At 42.6% G+C, this 21,625-nt stretch overlaps 2 protein-coding genes across 6 annotated transcripts in view; one reads left to right on the top strand and one right to left on the bottom strand.

Annotated features, from left to right (window-relative positions):
• Nucleotides 1-7,911, bottom strand: part of furinb (furin (paired basic amino acid cleaving enzyme) b) — a 93,791-nt gene extending 85,880 nt beyond the window's left edge. Inside the window, exons 1-2 of one of the 5 annotated variants that reach the window (XM_042110660.1) lie at nucleotides 5,212-5,747; nucleotides 4,432-4,656 (exon numbers count right to left, since the gene is read on the bottom strand). The gene's annotated coding sequence lies outside the window, so the exon portion shown is untranslated. The other 4 variants (XM_042110663.1, XM_042110659.1, XM_042110662.1 and 1 more) reach the window with 4 other exon arrangements.
• accs (1-aminocyclopropane-1-carboxylate synthase homolog (Arabidopsis)(non-functional)) overlaps nucleotides 6,851-21,625 on the top strand; it is a 16,648-nt gene continuing 1,873 nt past the window's right edge. Inside the window, exons 1-14 of the mRNA XM_042110657.1 lie at nucleotides 6,851-8,107; nucleotides 8,843-9,489; nucleotides 9,667-9,726; nucleotides 10,207-10,277; nucleotides 11,392-11,461; nucleotides 12,216-12,282; nucleotides 14,531-14,628; nucleotides 15,334-15,411; nucleotides 15,552-15,652; nucleotides 16,041-16,130; nucleotides 18,170-18,215; nucleotides 18,818-18,959; nucleotides 20,203-20,345; nucleotides 20,773-20,926. Coding sequence (XP_041966591.1) covers nucleotides 7,429-8,107; nucleotides 8,843-9,489; nucleotides 9,667-9,726; nucleotides 10,207-10,277; nucleotides 11,392-11,461; nucleotides 12,216-12,282; nucleotides 14,531-14,628; nucleotides 15,334-15,411; nucleotides 15,552-15,652; nucleotides 16,041-16,130; nucleotides 18,170-18,215; nucleotides 18,818-18,959; nucleotides 20,203-20,345; nucleotides 20,773-20,926 — 2,446 coding nt within the window. The 5' untranslated portion in view covers nucleotides 6,851-7,428. The remainder of the gene's footprint in view (nucleotides 8,108-8,842; nucleotides 9,490-9,666; nucleotides 9,727-10,206; nucleotides 10,278-11,391; nucleotides 11,462-12,215; nucleotides 12,283-14,530; nucleotides 14,629-15,333; nucleotides 15,412-15,551; nucleotides 15,653-16,040; nucleotides 16,131-18,169; nucleotides 18,216-18,817; nucleotides 18,960-20,202; nucleotides 20,346-20,772; nucleotides 20,927-21,625) is intronic.

Here is a 21,625-nt window from a genome sequence, read left to right as displayed (position 1 = left end):
CAATCTGAAGATGTGTTTATCAGAATACGTTGTTTTGTCCCTCTGATAAAAAAATTACTCACAAGAAGATTGGCGCTCTCTGATCTTTTCTCGACCTGATTCCACATCATCAGACACCATTCAGACTTGAACTAAAAGACTCCTTTTGTTGTTGCCTTCAGGGGAACAGATCTCAGTGTCTGCCTTCTGCCATCTCCAGTCAGTGTGAGAACGCTGAGAGAGGCCAATACGAATATATTATTATCTAACCCCTAAGTTCAAGGGCACTCAACTGAAATTGTATGAGTGAGCGCTCTGATGCTAGGGCTGCAGTGATATACCGCTACTGTGGTATGGAAATTAAAGTCCATGAATGATTATCATACTGTGTACAATTTGCTGAATATCGGTATGGACATGAAATAACTGCCAAATGGGCTTTAAGAGCACCATCCTGAACCATCCCATACCATTTCAAATTGCACTATGAAAACTTTTTCCCACCTCCTGGCTAAATCTGTGTTTTAAATCTGGCAACCTCTGACTTACAAACAGACAAACAGATAAATACCATGAAACTATAATATTTTCAGAGAATTATCATGAAATCTCATACATTTTCAACCCTTGATGTGACAACATGCATGCTACTCTCCCTATTAAATAATACAAAAGTCTTTCACTTCCACATATCTATTAAAGAATGTGATGAACTGACTACGCCAAGTAAACATGTTAGTTGAAAAATAATTCCTAAAGTGATGTCCTACACCAGGGGTGTTAAAGATTCGGCCCCCGGGACCAAATCCGACCACCCTGCAGGTTTCATACGGCCCCCCCAAATGTTTAGGGAAAATGTTGGAAGGGAACATTTTGAAAATGAATTAAATAGATACTGACATCCAGATGTCATCGTCTCTGTGTAATAAGCAATATCTCTATGATATGATAAATTGATTAAACCTAGCACTACAAACCATCCTCAGGAGGCAAGATGCACCAAAGGAAAATGTGGTTTGCTTTGCTGCACTGACAATTATATTATGTTGGTGTAGTCATATACTCTCTATGCAGTTGAAAAAGAGAAAGAGTGGAAAGTAGCCTATATGCCTTGTTTGCTCTACCCTAGTGGGTGTAGTAAAGGAGAAAATCACCAAAAAACAGCCTGATACAGGATGCAAAAAAATTATAATAACTATGAGAATGACCATGACAATGATGGCCCCGAAGATGTTTCATTCCAACAAATCCGGTCCACATGAATCTGACACCCCTGTCCTACACAATACATTTTAGTTCAAGCTCATGTGAAAGTCATTGGATGTGCTTGTTGTTTACATGAAGCCATTGCAAGTGCTGTACAGACTGTGCCATGTCTTTTAGACTTCACTTTGATACTGAAAATGTAAAGTCAATGCCACAGTCAATACAACTGTGTGACATAACACCTACATGGACATTTTTGTGACTTGCATCAACGTCTGAGTGTGTTACCAGTATGTATCATACTGTCATGGCAACAAAACAAAACAAAACAATAATTTATAAAAGTGCACAAATGCCAATTGAGACAGAAAACAGATTGACCTTAACAACAGGAAGTGGAGACTGTACCCATTACTGTAATGATAACATATAGATGTGCAGGAAAAAAAGAAAAGGACTGGACAAACCATATTAACTTTGCCACCATAACAAGCAATGACAAAACGAAAAAACAAACAAACAAAAAAAACAAACATTTGGACCAATCAACCTCATCATGAGAAATAAAGACAAGCCCATGTCTCTACTTTAGAAATTGTATAGTAATCAATTAAAATGAACGATTACCAGCAACAGCAGCAATCAATGTCGGCACATTAAATAGGCCAAACGGAGAACCAAGGAGTATTTCCGCTTATTTAGTTTGTCCTTTTAAAACAAATGACCAAGTCTCTTGTCATTTGTCCGCTCTCCCAATTTCACACTCTGCCAATTATCACAAATCTCACAAGGTTCTGTCGTGGATAAAAACGTCTTCTACCATCCAGAAAGGAATAACTAATTTCCAGTCATCAATACCGGTTCTATGCTTCATCCCACAAACTGAAGAACGGAGAGATGAGCTCTGATAGTTTTTGCTGAACCCAATCCCTGACATATCATAGAACAGTCTGATACTACTTAAATTCATGTGTACTGTATGACCAACATTAACACCAATATTAAAGCTGAGAATATGCATACCGTAATGTACACAGTATATAAGTATAAGTATATATACTTTTTTGATCCCGTGAGGGAAATTTGGTCTCTGCATTTAACCCAATCTGTGAATTAGTGAAACACAAACGGCACACAGTGAGGTGAAGCACACACTAATCCCGGCGCAGTGAGCTGCCTGCTTCAACGGCGGCGCTCGGGGAGCAGTGAGGGGTTATGCATACCGTAATGTACACAGTATAACCCTAACTGCAACATATACCAATAAGACAGTAATAGCCCAACAACAAAATCAATACTATTTAAATCCAACCAAGTCATCACCATGATTGAAGGGACTGCAGTCAGAATTCAATGAAAATGTTTTTCGACCTAGCTTGAGTTATTTGCCTAACCTTAAAGGCAGGCTTTTAAAACAAGCACGAAAAATTCACAGTGAAAGGATGTCAACTTCAGCACAATGATTTTAAGTACTTAAGTATAAGTATAAGTATAAGTATAAGTATATATACTTTTTTGATCCCGTGAGGGAAATTTGGTCTCTGCATTTAACCCAATCAGTGAATTAGTGAAACACACTCAGCACACAGTGAGGTGAAGCACACACTAATCCCGGCGCAGTGAGCTGCCTGCTACAACGGCGGCGCTCGGGGAGCAGTGAGGGGTTAGGTGCCTTGCTCAAGGGCACTTCAGCCACAGCCCACTGGTCGGGGCTCGAACTGGCAACCCTCCGGTTACAAGTCCAGAGTGCTAACCAGTGGGCCACGGCTGCCCACTTTTACATGTTGTCTTTAAATACATACCAGGCTGTCACAAAATCATCACTACATTTATGGTAATTTAGTAATGTGTATATATTTGTACATGGCTGAACCAAATGACATTGTTTCAAAACAGCTTTGGGGCTGTTCTGGTGCAGCAAACTACACGTAATCACAGCCATGAAACTAAGAAAAATCACATTATATGGGAGTACACGAAATGTCTAGTTTGACTTTGTAAGTTTATGCACTCGGGAGAACCTATTTGCCAGCGACCCAGCCATCTGCTGAGAGGCTAGCTGGAGAGGACACAGACTGGCTGGAGCGGAGCTGAAGAATGCTGGAATAGAGGGGCTTGCTAGACTTCAGAGACTGCGTGGATAGATGAGGAGGCTAGCAGTCTACAGTGTTTACTTTCTCTCGCTTTCTCTCTCTCTCAAGCTCTCTCTTTCCCTACTGGATGCCATCTCGCCATCAGGCGTGACTCTTACAGACTTCATCTGAGCTATGGCTCATTGGCTTTGTGCCAAGTTCGAAGGGGGTGGTGGGGTAATAGATGTGTGCACAATCTCTCGTTATTACTGTGCTAATGAGAACAACTGGAGGGAGGCCATGAATGTGCCTGTAACTTTTCCATGGCTTACGGTAACAACAGATACCCTTCTCCTAATGCCTGGGATAATGAAAATGATCTGTTATCACAGACAGTGCCAGGAAGTCTCGTTGAAAAAAAAACAACAAAAAAAAAACATTAGCTAAATGCAGTTAGCTCTTAGAGATAACAAATAAGAGTGCTTCATCAGGAGATTTCCCTGTGGAGCTTCCAGGCACATGGCGGGTGCGAGCTTCAACAGGGTGGACGAGCTATGCTTTAGCTCCATCCATCTTAATTTCAACAAACTAAACTTGCAGGCTCGCGCGCCCTGGAGTTCCAACAGTATTGCCTCCGATATAGCCGTTATTGCATTTCCTGAGTCACATTTAGACTCCGTGAATAATTCAGCAGTCACAATGAAATCTAATTTCCCACCAATTTAAGCGTTCCCCTACCTGGGCACACGAGATACCCCTCTAGGAAGACCTTCCCTTGCCACGCCAGGGAATGCGCAATCTTGGCCACCCAGGCCGCAGCCAGACAGCACGTCTTGGGGCAGCGTGACCTTTGATGACATTAGAAGGATAGTGCTGTGCCACAGTGACTCATTTAATCTGACCACCAGACCAGGTCCTTTGCTCCGAGAGAGAGAGAGAGAGAGAGAGAGAGAGATATGCAACACCGTCTTCTATCTATTCCCTTCACTATATTCCCATAGCATAGTTATTTAATTAGGGCAGACACCACACAGCCCATGTTATTATGCAAAACACACATTCAGAGGCATTTTTTAGCCTTCTAACACATTTTATCTAAGACTTTGTACTTCCAACATCTCTAGTCTGTGATATATTTAGTTGATTTATCTGCAACGGAGGTTTTTAAACTTACCCCAGGCGAACAAAGGTCGTGAAATAGCTTTTCTACACTCCGCCACTGCGCTCTCTTCTCGGTTGACCGAGAGGCATCTCAGGGACGCGTGGCGGTGACAGCTCAAAGCATGGAGCAGATGAATCGCGCGCAGGGAGAAAATAACACGAATCCTGCGTTGAGCGCACTAACTAGGCTAATCTTGTCGTCTTCTGTAAGACTTGATCCGATTGAAAGAGGAGCCACCTTGGCAAGAACGCGTGAAGAAACGTGAACTGATTAAGTAAGGCAGTGCATCTACAGACAGATTGCCAGGTGACAATGCTCTAATACACATTAATTAACACCAGCGTCTTCTATCTTGCGATTGCTCATAAAACACAGCTCAACAAAACGCCAGTGAGCAAACATGCTGTTGTTAACACCCAGAAAGTTGAAACACAAACGCAACCTCTGAAACCTAGCTGACCAAAATAACGGTAAATGTTTACCACACACCACATAACCTAGATCTCACCAACTCTTCCGCATATACTTCTACTTCTTCTTAATTTCTGTCTCCCCAGCAAAGAAGTTGCAAAGTAAGAAAGTGTTGATGTTCTCAGTATAGGAGCACAATAGCCTACATTAACGCTAACCTTCCTGACAAAAGAAAGTTTGATCTAGTAGCCCCGTCGCCTAATATACCTTAAAGCGAGTAGGGGGTCTTGATCTAGCGTGCAACTAACTGCAGACAATTCTGCATCTAAAATGTGATCTAGCTAGACGGCATTTTAGCTGATACCCGATTTCTATAGTTACCTTGATTTTCCTCGTCGGAGAACGTTTGTCCTCCTTGTGCACGAGTCGCGACTGCCCCTGGGCTCCCCTACGAGCAGAGGCGTTGACAGTTCAGTAACAAGGATGTCATGTCCAGTTATATCTCGGAAGAATGAATCTTCAGCAAATGTAGGCTATCATATTTCAGACGGTGCTCCAGCCTCTCTTCCAGTGTGGTTCCCAACGTTCACTTGACAGTTCGTGTGAGGCTAGGAATGATGATGAGGATGAGACCGCTAGTTCGCATGCATTCCTGGGGATCCACTGGACCCCCAACAACAACAACCACCTACAACACTCCAACAACAGCTCACATCACTAATAGAGGTTGTGACAAACTTTCGACAGTTGTGTCATTCAGGCCCATACTTACTCGTTACTACAGACCCCCCTTTGCTGCAAGGGGCTAGCATGAGTTTCAATTGTTCAACTAATTTCTGGTCCTAACGTTTACAGACAAGCCCCAATGATACGTCCCCCCCTCACGATGTGTAGTAATTATGGTCTGCACTCTGCAAATCCCAGGAAGTACGTCACAGTGCAATCATAGGTTAAGGAAAAAACAAAACTCAATCCCGCGAATAGTTGATCATTGCTGCCATCTCGAGGATTTTGATGGGAAAGCATCTAATTGAATAATAATAGTATAATATAATAATATAATATTATAACAGTATGCTTGCTACTAAAGATGACTAATATGCTGACAACTGTATAGACCTACTCTTTGTAGCCATATATATTAACAGATGTTTTTTTATTTTTTATTTATTTAAATGTCTCAACTTCACATCAGGCCAGCGGGTGCTTCTTTAAACATGTCAAACTGTATGTGTCAAACCTATTAGTTCTAATAAAAAAGGACATCAGTGTAGGGGGATAAAAGAGTACAAATAGCAAAATAGTAGAGCAGGAAGAACTCACACAGAGAACAAAAAGAATGGTTTGGAGTTAAGTCTTACATTTGAATATGTATCATTCTTTTTAGAGCTACATATTAAGGACTGCTAACAAAATGTGAAATTATTTCATAGGATCCATGACTTCAACTGAGGTGATTTCTTTCAGCTTTGCAGAACTGTCTATCCAGTGAGTGGAATCGCCTGTATATAGCCTAGCCTGCATAATAACCTATGCTTTAATACTATAATGATAAAGAAAAAAGAATAAAAATGTAATAACATAATATAGGCCTAGTACTAAAATAACATCATAGCTTGTATGATTGTAGCCTACTTGGACCAAGTTACATGACAATACCAATTCACTTTACACATGCACATCAGCACATTTTTTCATTTTTGTTCCTTTTGTTCTGTAATGTACACTGCACTGTCACTGGAGTCAGAAGATGAAACATTTCAACATAGGCTATGGTCCCTTGTATAGGCCCAATTTGTATGTGACATTTAATTTGATTTTTAATATGTGACATATTAAGATTTTTTTTTTTAAGTTTAGGCTATTTAGTTTCCCCAATAGGTAGACCAGGGTTTCCAGCTGTAGGCCTATCGACCCTTCATACAAATTAACCAGCACAGAATGACTCCTACAGTTTGGTCGCTAGAGGGGGCAATTGTACTGAAGTTTGAGCTGTCTTTTAGTCAGCCAGATAGACCAATGCGAGAAACAGGCAGACTTGCAAGCCCGCTTTCAGCTAATACGCTAGCACGGACCAAAGTTATCCCGGAATAACGGCAGCACGCATGTGCCGTCAACCCGGATGTAGAAGTATATCCATTCTTCCGACCTCTGTTTATGATTTCACGTTATACATTTCAATATGAACACTGATTTCTTTTTCACCCTAAATAGTTAGACAGGTCTGGTCCGGGTCAAGATTCGAAGAGACAGTTGTGTCACAGATCATCAGGTGACAACGGTCAGGCGTCTGCTGATGAAATGAGTTAGCCTAGTTTAAACTCACTATTTGTAACGGTTTAGTTAGGATACTATATGGAGACATAGTTTATGTTACCATGGGTGCCAATTTTTCCGAGAAATGTCTAACACGTGTTATCAGCTGTTTTAACATTTTATTTAGTTGTCTATTTAGCTGATTTTAGTAAGGAATAGTGTGTGATGCAACCGCCTGTTAAATTCACGTCCAGAACGTAAACATTGCGTTAGAAGGAAGTATGGCAGTCCTCTAATCAACTAGGTAGGTAGCCTACAACCTGTCAGATTGCGATTATAGATATGGATTTTCGAGGTAAAAAGTATGAACGTGGGAGCAACTGGTCTGACCCGGAGGTGGCCGAGTTGTTGCAGCTTTGGTCGGACGAGTCAGTCCAGATTGAGTTGGAGAGCTGTCTGCGGAACCAGCACGTATTCAATCGTATTGCAGAGGTTTTGCACGGGAAAGGAATTTTCCGGACGGGGGATCAATGCAGGGAGAAAATTAAAAAGATGAAACTGGAATATCGTCGCATTAAAGAAAACCAAAAGAGAACTATTAGGGGCGGAAGAACCTGGAAGTTCTATGAAGTCATGGACCGTGTCTTGACGAACCGACCATCCCTGTCCTACTCTTCAGGAGGAGGTGGTGGCATCATGGCTCATCAGCTTTTGCCAGCAGCGGGTTACTCAGCAGACACGTACCTCCACGGCCTGCCGACAGCAGCCTTCGGGTCTTCAACATCAGCTTCTTATTTGTTTAGTCACCCCCCTAAGCCTGGTGACTTGCTGGAGATCAAAAGCGAAGACGTCAACTCTGAGGACGGACTTCTGAGTTCAGGAGGCCCTGCGGAACTTCTGTATCACATAGGGTCAGGTGACGAGCCAGATGCTGACAGTAAATCACTTGGAGCCGACATTGAGGACCCAGGGGAGGCGGGAAGAGCGGAAGGTGCGACTGACGCGCGGCTGTCCCCTTCAGGTGAGCTCGTGCTCAATGGATTATCACCCATTTAGGCTTCTAAGATCACAGGTTTGCACCCTATGGTTTGCACGTCAGGTAGGTAAGCTAGATATGTATTTTGAATTTGGTTTGAGCAAGGTTTTGGTGATTGGACTTGCTAATTGAATCAGTTATTCTTTGTAAAATGAAAGGAGGAGAGTAGGAAATCCATTAGCCTACGATACAATACTTTCTTAGAGACAGTAGGCTATGTGAAACTTCATCTGTCAAATGTCACTTAGTGCAGTTATTTTAACAGCTTACTGTCAACCAGATTAGAAATTCTTGTCAGGGACTCAGGGATATTGAAAACAGTTTTTGACTTGTAGCTGGGCAGCAATAATGACCCTGACTGACTTTGGTTCTCACCAGAATTCAAGGGGAGATGGCCCTAGACCAGTGTTTCTCAAACTTTTTCAGACCTGACCAAGGACCACTTAACCAATAAAAAAGCCTCATGGACCACCTAGCTAAAAAAAAGTAGACCTACTTCAACAGTATATTACACAATAGGCCTACTCACTGAACCACCTTGCTTATTGTGTCAGAATTCATATGATTCAAACTGGCATAGCTTACATAGGCAGTGTTGCACTTGCAGAACTGTTTGGATTTATATAGGCCTACAAGTTGGTCCAATATTGCAAGCAACTCTATAATATAATAATATTATTATAGGCTATTTTACTGTGTTTTGGGGGCTCTCGTCTGCAGGCATGAGTGATCAGAACATGGCCGGTTCGTCAGGCACAGGCATGTCTGTGCGAGATGGTGGCGGCGGGGGTGAAGATAGGCCCAGATCACATGATCAAGGTGGCCAGAAAGGCCCAAGCTTTGCACGTCAGCGAAAGCGTCGGTGTGTGGGCCGGGGGACGTGTGGTGGCGGTGGGAGCCGTCGTGCCGTGGACAAGGCTCTGCTGAGCTTCCTCACCTGGCAGCGGGAGGCTGAGGAGCGCCTGCTCTCCCTGGAGGAGGCACGTCTGGAGCGGGAGGCACAGGCCGAGGAGCGGCGGCAGCGTCTGGACGAGCGCCGCGCCGAGCAGGAGCGCCAGCACGAATTGCGTCTCCTCTCACTCTTTGCCGGGGCCCTGACGGGGGTTGCAGGGGGGCGAACAGAGGGTCCCTCCACCACTGTGGCAACCCCCTCTCAGGCATCCACCCCTCCCCCCCTTGAGCGTCTCTCTACTCCTGCTGCCCCTGTCTCCTCCACTCCCGCATCCTGCTCAGTTAGGGGACCTGACGCCCCTGGTCACAGCATCTTCCTTTCTCGCCGTGGCAACCGCATCCGCCAGCACCAGGGCATCCTGCAGGAAGGCTTCACTCAGTACCATGCAGACAAATACAGTCAGGAAAACCCCAATGTAAGTGCCTACTTCCTGGCCACCCTCTCATCTGAACATGGCTGTGTGGTGTGTGGTATGTGGTGTGTGTGTGTGTGTGTGCGGGCGCGTTTGTTTGTGTGTGTGTGTGTGTGTGTGTGTGTGTGTATGCGTGTTCATGTCCTTCCAGCTCTCACTTACTATGCATCTCTATTTCAGGGCATCATAAACATGGGTACCAGTGAGAACAAACTGTGCTATGACCTGCTTCACCAACGGGTGTGTAGGCATGTGTGTGTGTGTTCTTTTTTAGGCATGTGTGTAGCTATAAAGCACCAGTTATTTAGATTAAGACTGTACATACAGTACATGGTTTCCAGGGGGATTTATGCTGTAATGAAACCACAAATGAGACCTATGTGAACTGATAATTGGTAGTCCGCAAACAGCTTAGTTGGAATTTATCGTTGTACACTCAACCTGCCTGGCTTGTTACTTTGAAAGAAACACTGGGACTCATGTATGTCTTAAATTGAGTTCATAATGGTCTTAAAAAGTCTTTACATTTAACATTTAACATTTCAAAACCTACAGAAACTGTATACAGAGTAAACATTATGGACATAATTAACATCATACAATCATTGAAAGTAGTTCGCCAAACTATCCCACCGTTAGCACACCAAATACAGATAGACATATTCAGTAGCGTTAATAGCCAAACCCCATGTTTAAATCCCACCTCTGTGTGTGTTACAGTTAAGCCAGCCTGACATGATCCGCCTTGAGCCTTCCCTGCTGCAGTATCCTGACTGGAAAGGCCACCCATTGTAAGGAAGATCTCCTGTTGCGTCACTGCTTCTGTGACACGGGGAAATGTTTCAAGTTTTTGGGAACCCTTTGTTCTGTGGAGAATCTAAATTAACCTATGAGGCTCTCAAGTATTCACTTTGTTACAGTATTGTAATCGGGTCTGTTTGTCCGTCTGTCTGTCTGTCCATCCATCCATCTCTGTGTGTGTCTCCACTCATTCAGTAGCTTAAAAAATACTTGTCTCATTTACTTCAAATTTGCTCACAAGATAAAGGGTAACCATATCCCAGTTCTCCTACATGGTCATCCAGATACAGGATGCACTCACATTACTGCTCTTGATAAATATTTGATATTTCCATAACTCTTCATTAGTTGTGGAGGGAGTATGAGTGAGTGCTGACTTGAGCATTGAATATTATACATATAGACTACGTGCTCCAGCATAGTAGCCTGGAAATCCAGACCCAAATCTAGAAAGATTTAAGGGTCTGGCTATGAGCAATGAAATTGGCCCAACTCGAGGGGTGGCACCAAGCATGCATTTGAAAATATCACTGCACGCAATTGGATAACACCACGACCGATGTTTACTGACTGATTCAGGGCTTCGACGTTGCAGCGCTGTCGTCATCTGTTTAGCTCACCTCTGGCACGCCTATATCAGATACACCAATGTGATTGGTGCAGTTCAGTTCCTTGAGCATAGGTAATGAGCATCATTACTCATTGCCAGAGTGAATCGCTGTCTGTTTCTGTACTTAATTATTATGCGAGGTCAGGTCATCACTAAACATTTGTCAAGAAAAGTCCATTCCATTTGTCAAATGGACTGTTAAAATGGCACTTCTAGGTGTATTGAAAAGACTCAACTGAGCTAAAGGGCTAAATGAAATGAATAATACATTAATACTTCCCTCTGTGTTTAACCTGGGAAACAGAAGCAGATTATGTAGTTTATAATTTTCAGGGCTGATCTCAGGATTAGACTTCTTCTGAGATGAGATAAAAATGTCCCATTTTATAGAAATTACCCGACTTCACAGGAAACCATCCATTTCCTCATTCAAAGCTGAAACCCTGTTTAAGACAATGATTATAATACCGTACTACTCTTTCCTCTATTTGAAGCATCCGTGGAGAAGTAGCCCGTTTCCTGACGCAATACTGTCGCTCAGTGAATCCCCTGAAGACTGAGAACGTAAGTCCCCACAGCCTCCCTTCCCTCCTTTACACTCTCAGCGTTGTCTTCACTCCTCTTTTTGTCTACTCATCTCTGTACTGCCTGATAAAACTGTGGTGATTAGAGTGGAACCGAAACGGGGGTCCAGAGACAGATCACTGGAGTACACTCTGAGGAGATCCGAGCTACTGCTAATGCCTTTTAATCAGGCATGACCAATCAAGCCATGATTAATTAGCATCAGGCAGATAATTTTGCGGCCATTCATTTCCATTAATTTGGATTAATTTCATTTGTATTACTCAATGGCTGTCTGATTTTTTACCCACTAGTGATTTTTCGGCAAGCTGTTCTACTTTCTTTAACACCACACACACACACACACACACACACAAACACACACACACACACACACACACACACACCTGCTTTCCTAAGAAATATGTCTAACTGATGGCAGTCCAGGGATGAGTTTTGTTACAGACTGCCCACAAAAAACATGTTGTCCTTGAAGTGCTGTAACACTTTAACCGGTTGTGGGCACTCACTATTGGTTTTGAGATGTAGCTTGACCGTGACACATGAGTGATGGTTCAGTGATGGCTTTGGAAAGCCCTCTTGGGTGTGTTGTATGTGTGTTGATTTGACACCGGACACAAGGTTACTTTTTCAGTGCCCTGATGTTATTTCACATATGCCTTCCACCTGTACTAATGCAACACCTGCATGTGTGTGTGTTTGTGTTTGTGTGTGTTTGTGTTTTATGCCTCAGGTGGTGGTGATGAATGGCTGTGGTTCGCTCTTCTCTGCCATTGCAGCCGTGCTTTGTGACCCTGAAGGTTAACTGCATATGTCTTTCTGTCTGTGTTTGTGTGTGTGTGTGTGTGCGTGCATGCACGTGTGATGTCTGTTTTTGCAAAAGCGCACAGACCCCAGACCACAGAAGGTAATCTCCGATACTCATACAATATCACGCTTCCAGACACACATTTCTAGTAGAATCAACTGCAAAGGTGCAGTAGGGTCTGCCCCAAAGGCCATACTTGCCTCTGTGTGACCTGCTTATGCCCCGCTAGCTGAAACCTTTTTTTCATATCTCTGTGTGGATGTTGATGGTAATTTTGATACCACAGATGAATGAAGACCCAGTCAGACCAATGGTAGGAAAAATCAGGAACAGAGTTTTATTTACAATGATGTGCATCAAAGGAGAGACAGCATGACTTCACCTAAAGATCCACCACTTGCTCTAACTACTAGCCAAGGAAATAGTTAGGGTTAAGTATCCTTTCAGGCTGCCAGGAGATGGCGTTGGTCATCCCATCTTACGTGGACCACACTGAATCAGACTGATTTGTGCCAACCTGGCAGTCTGGAGCAGATAGCTAGTGACCCAGCCATGCAGAACAGTGAAACACTGCAAAGTCATAATATTCCCTTTTATTGCTAAACACATAATCACACACAGATATAGGCAGGGAAAGTACAGGAACAGAATGAAATAACAACAGTCATCTCGTATGTGGAAGAACACATAACAGGAAACATCAGGACATAAACCACTTATGAATATAAAAATCATAAGTTTCAATTCCAATTCTCTCTGTGTATATTTGGTTTCTGTATGTTTGAGTGTGTGTCTTTCTGTGTGAATATGTGTATTATTTAACACTGGAAATCACAACACCTAAATTGCAAAATAAACGTAATGGATACATGTGAATTTCGAACCTCTGAAATATCGCAGAAGTTTAGATGCTCGCATGATGTCGTTTTTCAGATGTGTCGATATAGGCTAGTAGCCTGGCCTTGGCCTGTCTACGTACTTCCGGTCGATTTCTTTTCCCTACAGTACTGCGAAGTCAGAGAGTCTGGTTTCCAGGCTAATAGGCTAGCACTTTGTTCAAAAAAGTGAAATGAAAACTCATTTTTGTTTTTGCATTTACTGTATGTGAGTCATCCATTTAGGTCACATGACATTCAAAAGATGGCAAGTTTTGTTGGATCTGAAGAAGGGACAATTATTTTTGTAGTTGGTTTGAGGTAAAGTCTACACCAAGCAGTAAAAAAAGTGCAAGCATTTATAATGATAATTCTGCTGTGCTCTCCCAGTGTTGTCATACTTCATTGCTGCCAAATAGCCTAAAGAATTTAGGGCTCTATTATAGCAATTGGAAACGCATGGTCATAGACGCAAAGTTTAAGGTGTTGAAGGGCGTGATTTTGTGATCAGAGACCGGCGCATTGTTCAAAAAGATTCTTCTTCTGTTCTTAATCAGGCATGGGTGTGTTTTGGGCGTAACATCCTTTAAACCAATGAGAGGGACTCTTGAATTTCTCCTTGGGGATCAATAAAGTATCTATCTATCTATCTATCTATCTGTCATTCACTTTAACAGCAAGCAGTGCAACTTCACACAAGCGCGGCATTTTGACAGCCAGCGCATTTGAAGGAATCTGCAAGCACGTGAGACCGTGTATGGAACACAAGGATTCCACTAAACCTTGCTTTACTAAAACCTGTTTGTGACTAGCAGAGTATAGCCTACATGCATCTGCACCTGCCTATTATTAGAACTCAAAGTGACACTTCACCATGGCCTCATAGTCAACAACAAAATAGTTCTACACAGTTATTTACTTTCACCATTGACTGACAAGGGAATACCATTGAAAACATAGCCTGAAAAAAGCAACACTCACCACACAATAATGCTCGAATGACTGAATAAAAATCATAAGGATATTTTTCCTGCAGAGTAGTTGCTTTGGACTGGTTGCTCCCTTCACATTTTGGGAGATCCGTTATCACAATTATCTGGAAGGACTATCGTGATCAAATAAAACCCATATTTCGCAATTCATGTTTTTTTTTGTCTTGTTGAAAATGTGGGTTTGAGCTTTGCTTGAAGCTGTAATTGAAACCCAATCATAGATACCATCTATATACTCACTCTGTGTGTGTGATTGGAAGCGGTGCCTGATAATGGATGTTGTGTATCTCTGTGTGTGCATATCTGTATTTTTGTGTGAATGCATTCAGTGTGATCTCACATCTGTATGTGTGTGTGTGTGTGTTTGTCACAGATGCGATTCTTATCCCCACACCTTTCTACGGGTGCATCACTGAAGATGTGCATCTCTACAGTAGCGTGCGGCTCGTTCATGCACACCTGAGCGCTCAGGTACAGCACCACTCCCCTGCTAATGCTCAACCTACACATTTACACACATACCAACATCAAATAATGTTATAAAAGCATGATGTGGTGCAGAATTGTGATTTTTATGAAAATGGTGATTTTGAGTTTTCAATTGTGTTTTATAAAAAGTGCACTTTGGTTAATTGTCAGTCGACAATGTGAAGTAGAAAAAGATGGGTGCATGTCAGGGTGCACGTCAGTCTCTCTCTCTCTCTATCCAGTTTCAGAAAATAGTCAGACTTTACAGGAAAACCATACTCTAAAAAAATATAGATACCTTATTCATCAGCATGGGTCTACCAAACAGGTTGTTCTTTGTGTGTATTTTGTGCTGTGGTGGACCTAAGATTGTTTACTCAGCATGTTTCATGAAAAAAGCTTTGCTTTATGAATGAGTAAAACTTGTTTTATTTATATGAATATATACAGATGTTGTGTATGTGATGTTTCTGTTTCACAGTATTTTTGGAGATACACAGAATAGCAACAGTTTGTATGAAGTAGTATAACCTGTTTACATTCAGGCATTTTAGGGATTTTCCTGTGTGTATATATTTGCTCAGAACGAAAATCTCCCTCTCTCGCTCTCTCTCTCTATTTCTTTTCTCTCTTTCTTTCTTTCTCTCTCTTTCCCCCTCTCTCTGTGTATTCGTGTGTGTGTGTGTTTGGTTGTGTGTGTTTATGCAGCCGAGTGGCAGAGCCAACAGACCATTTCACTTGAGTGTTGATATTCTGGAATCTGCACTTTTAAAAGCAAAGAAAGAGGTATGTTTCATGCATGTACATACACACACTCTCTCCATGTTTACATGTACACACATACACTCACATACATTCACATGCACACACACACACACACACACTCACACTCTCTTCCTTTGCTCCTGGGAATCTACCATGTTTAGGGTGTGAATGTTAGAGGGGTCATACTGGTAAATCCCCATAATCCACTGGGAGAAATGTACTCTTCGGAGGAGATGACTGACTTCCTGGAGTTTGCTAAAAGGTGAGTCACGATTAATTCAGTCCCCCCTAGTGAATTTAAGCCTCAATCTTTTTCAAACTCCTCAGCAGTATTTCACTTCCCCTTGAAAGGAAATCAATTCTGCTAGATGAAGTAAACTTCCTCTGATTTATATAAGAGAGTAAGTTTGTTCTTGGTGCACAGCAAACTCTAATTGGCTACATATAGAACATACAGGTTTTACACTGCTTGGCATTTTTATTGCAGTTATAACTGGCATTGTTATCTTTATTATACAGTCTCTAAGGTACCACCAGACAAAAGGTGTGTTTGCCAATCTGTTGTGATCAGAAATATCAGCTTCGATTGAAATTCTGAACTGTTTTTTTTTTTTTTATCACTCTTTCTTCTATCCCCTCTCCTGCTTCAGACACGAGCTCCACGTCATTGTGGACGAGGTCTACATGCTGACAGTGTTTGATGAGGCAGTGACCTTCCACAGCGTCCTCAGTCTGGACAGGCAAGAACCCTGCCCCCCCTTACACACACACACACACACACACACATTTTACTTCTTTATTTGTGTCCAGAATATGTATTACAGAAGGACACAAATTTAACAGGTGCAATAATTGCTCAGACAATAACAAAGCAGCAGCCAACAGATGTTATGGATACACACACCACCTCCTTCTCCAACTTCCAATAACGGATGTAACTGACACACACACACACACACACACACACACACACACACATACCTTACCACCATCCCCATAGCAATAGTTGTGCTTGGCCTATACTCTACATATAATGGGGGGGCATAATTGGCACTGTTCTCTGTTCTTCTCTCATTTTTGACTCTATCAGCTCTCTCATCTTACATCACAGAGATGTGTGTGTTTTGTTTTGACAACCAGTCGGCTCATTTGGCGGAAGCCACGTTGAACTCAGCAGCGTGAGGTTTCAGTGGTTTCTTATTATCTTGCAGCTGCGCATAGACTACTGGTAGAGTTTCTCCTTGGGGATCAATAAAGTATCTATCTATCTGTCATTCACTTTAACAGCAAACAGTGCAACTTCAAACAAGCGCGGCATTTTGACAGCCAGCGCATTTGAAGGAATCTGCAAGCACGTGAGACCGTGTATGGAACACAAGGATTCCACTAAACCTTGCTTTACTAAAACCTGTTTGTGACTAGCAAGTATAGCCTACTGGAGACTTTGCTTTTCAGTGGGACGCAAAGATGCGTCTTCTTTTGTTTAACAGAAGCAGTCCACATGCAAAGTCAGCAAAACAAAACAAAAAATGTTTTGCCTCCACCGGATCATATGCTTCTTAGAACAGGCGATTAGATCCTCATAGCTAGATTTTTATTCTCACATCTCCATATCTTCCGTCTCGATGTAGGCTTACTTCCCCATCTGTGTCACATCACTGCAGTGTCCCGATTTAGGCTCAGGACTGAAACACGGCCATAAATGGTGGTGTGCTAGCCGGAGCTCAAGTTCTGGGCTTGTGTGTGTTTAAAGTGTGATGAATAGGGTCTGATCTCTGGATTCCAGGCACACCAAGGCCACTGTCAGGGCTGTTGACATGAAAGATACGATAAACTAAAAGCCATGGAAAGGTTTGTTTGTGTGTGTGTATCTAGACACAGTGACATTCACTGTATTTTTGATTTTGTGTGTACTAAATTATAAATAACGGTTACATTTAAAGAAGCTTATTTTCTCCACTTCTTTGGAATGTTGAGATTTGACACATTGGCAAAAACTGTTGAAAGGATCCTTGAATGGATATTGACAAAGCCTTTTATTCACTAAATGACCATTGTGTTCTATTTCTACAAGTAAAAAATGAATGTAATAAGTAATGTAAGACAGTAACTATAATGTAATTTATGTTTTTTTTTTTAAATGTAATACATGCATGTGTGAAATGCATTGTGCCACTTTGGAAAAGCACATTTATAGTAAGAAGTTACTTCCACCTGCCGTTCCTACAAAAATACTACCACGCCTCTAGCCTGGGTGTTCCCATGCTGCCTTGCGCGCAATTTGCGCGTTTGGTTCCCAGACCACGTCTCATTGAGAAGTGGTGGCGCTAGCCAGGCTACCACGCCTCTAGCCTGGGTGTTCCCATGCTGCCTTGCGCGCAATTTGATTCACGCTGCTAAGGCAGCCTGGAGACCATGGAGCAAATTTTCGCCTGAGATAGGGAACCAATCACAGAACAGGGGGGAAAGCAAGACGATGATGAGCTATGCACAGACGCATTTAATAGACATCCGTGGCATCCAATAGCCTAAACGGATCTGGGCATTTTTTTCAAATACGAGAAAATGAACGTTTGGTTCCCAGACCACGTCTCATTGAGAAATGGTGGCGCTAGCCAGGCTACCACGCCTCATCCTTACAAAGTTACTTCCTCCCCTCAACCTCATACAAGTGCAACAGGTATTACCCAACAACATTTTGTTTTTAGGTGACATAGCTCTGGTGATCTGCCCATGGTTTTATGTATCTGGCAACGTAAAATGTGCTTTCTGTCTGCAGGTTGCCAGATCCTCAGAGGACCCATGTGCTGTGGGGGCTGAGTAAGGTGAGTCTCTGGGGCCGTGGTCTGGTGTCCGCTTCTTTGCTGTGTATACATGCAATGAGTCGATCAGTCTGTCAGTCAGGTGTATAGGCTCTATGCACGACTCCATTTTGAATTTGCTCGTACTGGCATATACTTCCTGTTTACATTAAAACATTGGCAAATATGGCTTCTTTCTAGTCATTGTCTTCGGGATCTCGTCTCACGGTAATGTAGACCGACTTTGTGAAAATGTTGTGTGCCACTCCCCCCAGCAAACGGGAAAAGGGTTTAAAATGTTCCTAACCTTAATCAATTAACTGATATTACTGAACAGGTTAGAAAAATGTAGCTATGTTATTCAACTAGCAATAGCCGTGCACAGAGCCCATTGCTGTAACATATTTTATGCTAGCCAGTGCCCGTCAAGGTGCATTGCATGTGTGTGGTCGCTAACAATTGAACAATTGATTATTTAAAGAATAAACAATTGAACAATTGAATATTTAAAGAATATAAACTAGAGAAAGAAAAAATACAGTAATGGTGGCAGTAATTTCACCATGATGCGTACAATAACAATGCCTTTGACTGTGAATTATTATTTTATTTTTTTTGTGGTTCAGGACTTTGCCATGGCTGGCATACGCGTTGGCACACTGTACTCCCAGAACAGGGACCTGGTGGAGGCACTGGACCAGCTGGGCTGCTTCCATGGGGTGCCAGGACCCGTCCAACACCAGGTGGCCCGTTTGCTACAGGACAAGGGTACATACATTTATATATTTACCGTAGAAAATGCTTTCATCCAAAGTAATGCAATTGCAGTACAGAAATACATTTTCAGTGACAGTCTGTGCATCTGTGGGTCAGGGGAAAGTGGTGGAGCTGAAACTCTGGTACTGTAAATTCAGTGAGTCAGGTTTGGTTTGGTTCATGTAGATCAGAAGACGGACAGAAACATCTGTACCACAATCTTAATTTCACAGAGTTCCACAGAATTGGATGCTTATCGACCAGCCAGACTTTCGGCCTTGGTCTGCAGTCCTCATTAGAGGTCAAAACCAACGCATATTTGTACACCCTAAACAACGATGAATAATATTCTAAGGGTTACAGACCTGATACACGCAAAACAAATAAAATAGTCACAGCTCTAATACCATCTAAATCCTTACTGTATGCAAAAAAAGCATGCTTGGCATACCATTGTCCATCCCTTTCCTATGACTAATTTATCTCCCTTCCAAATCACACAGGATACAGTGATTTTTTTTTTGTATTCTGCTTAGGACGAACTCAAGGACATCACTGTGTAAAGGAAAGCTTTGTTTAGGAATATTGAGGAATTATCCTCCGGCAGGCATGTGGTGGACACATGACTAAGATAGAGATAAACAACCCCCCTTCTACAGAGGGTGTAGGAGGGGGGTTGGAGGATTTAGAAAAGCCAGGCAAAGAGAGATAAGACTTGAAGCCATAATCCAAACCAGTACTGAAGTGGGTGATGGGTTATTTTGTGTTTTAACTGTAATAAAGAGAATGGTACGGCACATTCTGTTTTTACCAGATCATTTATTTTGCATCAACTATGGGTATAGTAGGTGTGAGCTTTGTGGGTGAGATTTTTATCGGTTGGTAGAGGTGTTGAGGTATGACTGTGTTGTGGTGGCGGGTTGTTTGTTGTTATGGATGACAAGGTTGTGGTAGATGTGTGCGGGTGTTGTCATCGATGGGATCCTTATAAGGTATAGATCTTTTCAAGAGAGTTCCATTATCAGCATCATAGTTGGCCCCACAAGGCTTCCGTTTTAATATTCCATATGTTATCTTAATGCAGAGGAAGTAGATTGGGAACCAAATAGAACGTTCAAGCATTGTTTTTGTTTTTATTGTTGAACGGATACAAGGAGTCTATATAGTTGCAGGTTGGCAGGTCTGTAGGGCATGTTTGTGTTGGCAGATTGCACATGTTCCTAAAGCTGCCGTGTGCCGTGTGTGTTCCTCTCAGGCTGGATCAGTGACGAGTTCCTGCCCACCTGCAGGAAGCGGCTGCGGGCAGCTCACGGCTTCCTGGCGGAGGAGCTGAGGAAAATGGACGTGCCCTACCTCCACCGGCCCGTCGGCTTCTTCATCTGGGCCGACTTCAGTAAGGTGAGACAGAGACCCACCCCAGGGCCACTACACTCCTGAGGTGGTTTATCTGAAATGGGCATCATAACACTGCCTATATGCAACGTTTTCATCTCACAGTGAGATTAAAGGGGAATGCCGGCCATTTTTCACATAGATCTGTTGGCTGCAGCAATGCAAGCTAGGTAAAACCGATTGTTTTCGGTTTTTTTTTTGTACCGACAGTACTCGGTGAATGGAGATTTATGTGAAAAATCGCCAAATTCTCCTTTAAGGGCTAAAATGTAAGGCAATGTGACAAAGATGGTCTAAAGACGGCATGCATTGTAGAATAAAAAGAAGCTTCTAAGTCTGTTAGAAATAAATAACTAAATGAAATGGACACCAGTACAAATGTGTAAACCTGTGTCTATGTGTGTGTGTGTGTGTGTGTGTGTGTGTGTGTTAGTTCCTGAGTGAGGCCTCCTTCCCAGCAGAGCTGGAACTGTGGCGGAGGTTCCTGAGGCATCGTGTCGTGCTTAGCTGTGGCCAGGCCTTCTCCTGCTCCAGCCCCGGATGGTTCCGGATCGTCTTCAGCGATGAGGAAAGTCGACTGCAACTCGGTCAGTTGAGTGTTTTTTTCCGACACTTCCATTTCTCTTTTCTTGTAGTCTTTGTTTTTTTTTCACTGTCTCTCTCTTTCTCATTCCACATCTATTTTTTTTTCTTTTGTTCCCCCTAACTTTTTAGCTTTCTGTTTCTCTATCATTTTCACCTAGTTTCGTTTTTTCATTCCTCTCTGTGTCACTTTTCAGCCTGCCTCCCTGTTTTTCACTCTTCATTTTTTTGGTCTTTCTCCTTTTTCTCTCACTCTTTTTGCTATTGCTCTCACTCTTTCTCTCCCTTTTCTTTTGATTTTCTCTTGCTCCTCAGTTCAATCAGTCTAGTCTCCCTTCTGCCTTTCTCTCCTCGATTGTTTGCCATAGTCTTTAGCCTCGTGTTCTCTTTACTTAGTCATTCTCTTTCATTTTTGAATAATATTCTCTGAATACAGTGACATGCCTCTCTCTCTTGCTATCTCCCCCCCCTCTCTCTCTTTCTGCCTGGAAAGTGAAAAAAGAATTTGCACTCAGGCCGAACTTCTATTTTTTTGTTCTTTTCCCTTTGAAACATGAACCATTTTCCCTGCAGAACTGGGAGTGTATTGTAGAGTGGAGTGCACAGAGCTTTCAGAATCCCCTTACCATCTCTCCCCTCTCCATGCCCCTCTCCCTTCTCAAGTAAAGAATGTTGTAAATGGCATGTCGTGATTTGTGATGCTG

Source organism: Alosa sapidissima, chromosome 11, assembly GCF_018492685.1.
Source record: "Alosa sapidissima isolate fAloSap1 chromosome 11, fAloSap1.pri, whole genome shotgun sequence".
In the NCBI taxonomy this organism is placed as follows: Eukaryota; Metazoa; Chordata; class Actinopteri; order Clupeiformes; family Clupeidae; genus Alosa; species Alosa sapidissima.
The sequence above is the reverse complement of the archived record's forward strand: the minus strand, read 5'-3'. Positions and strand labels throughout refer to the sequence as shown.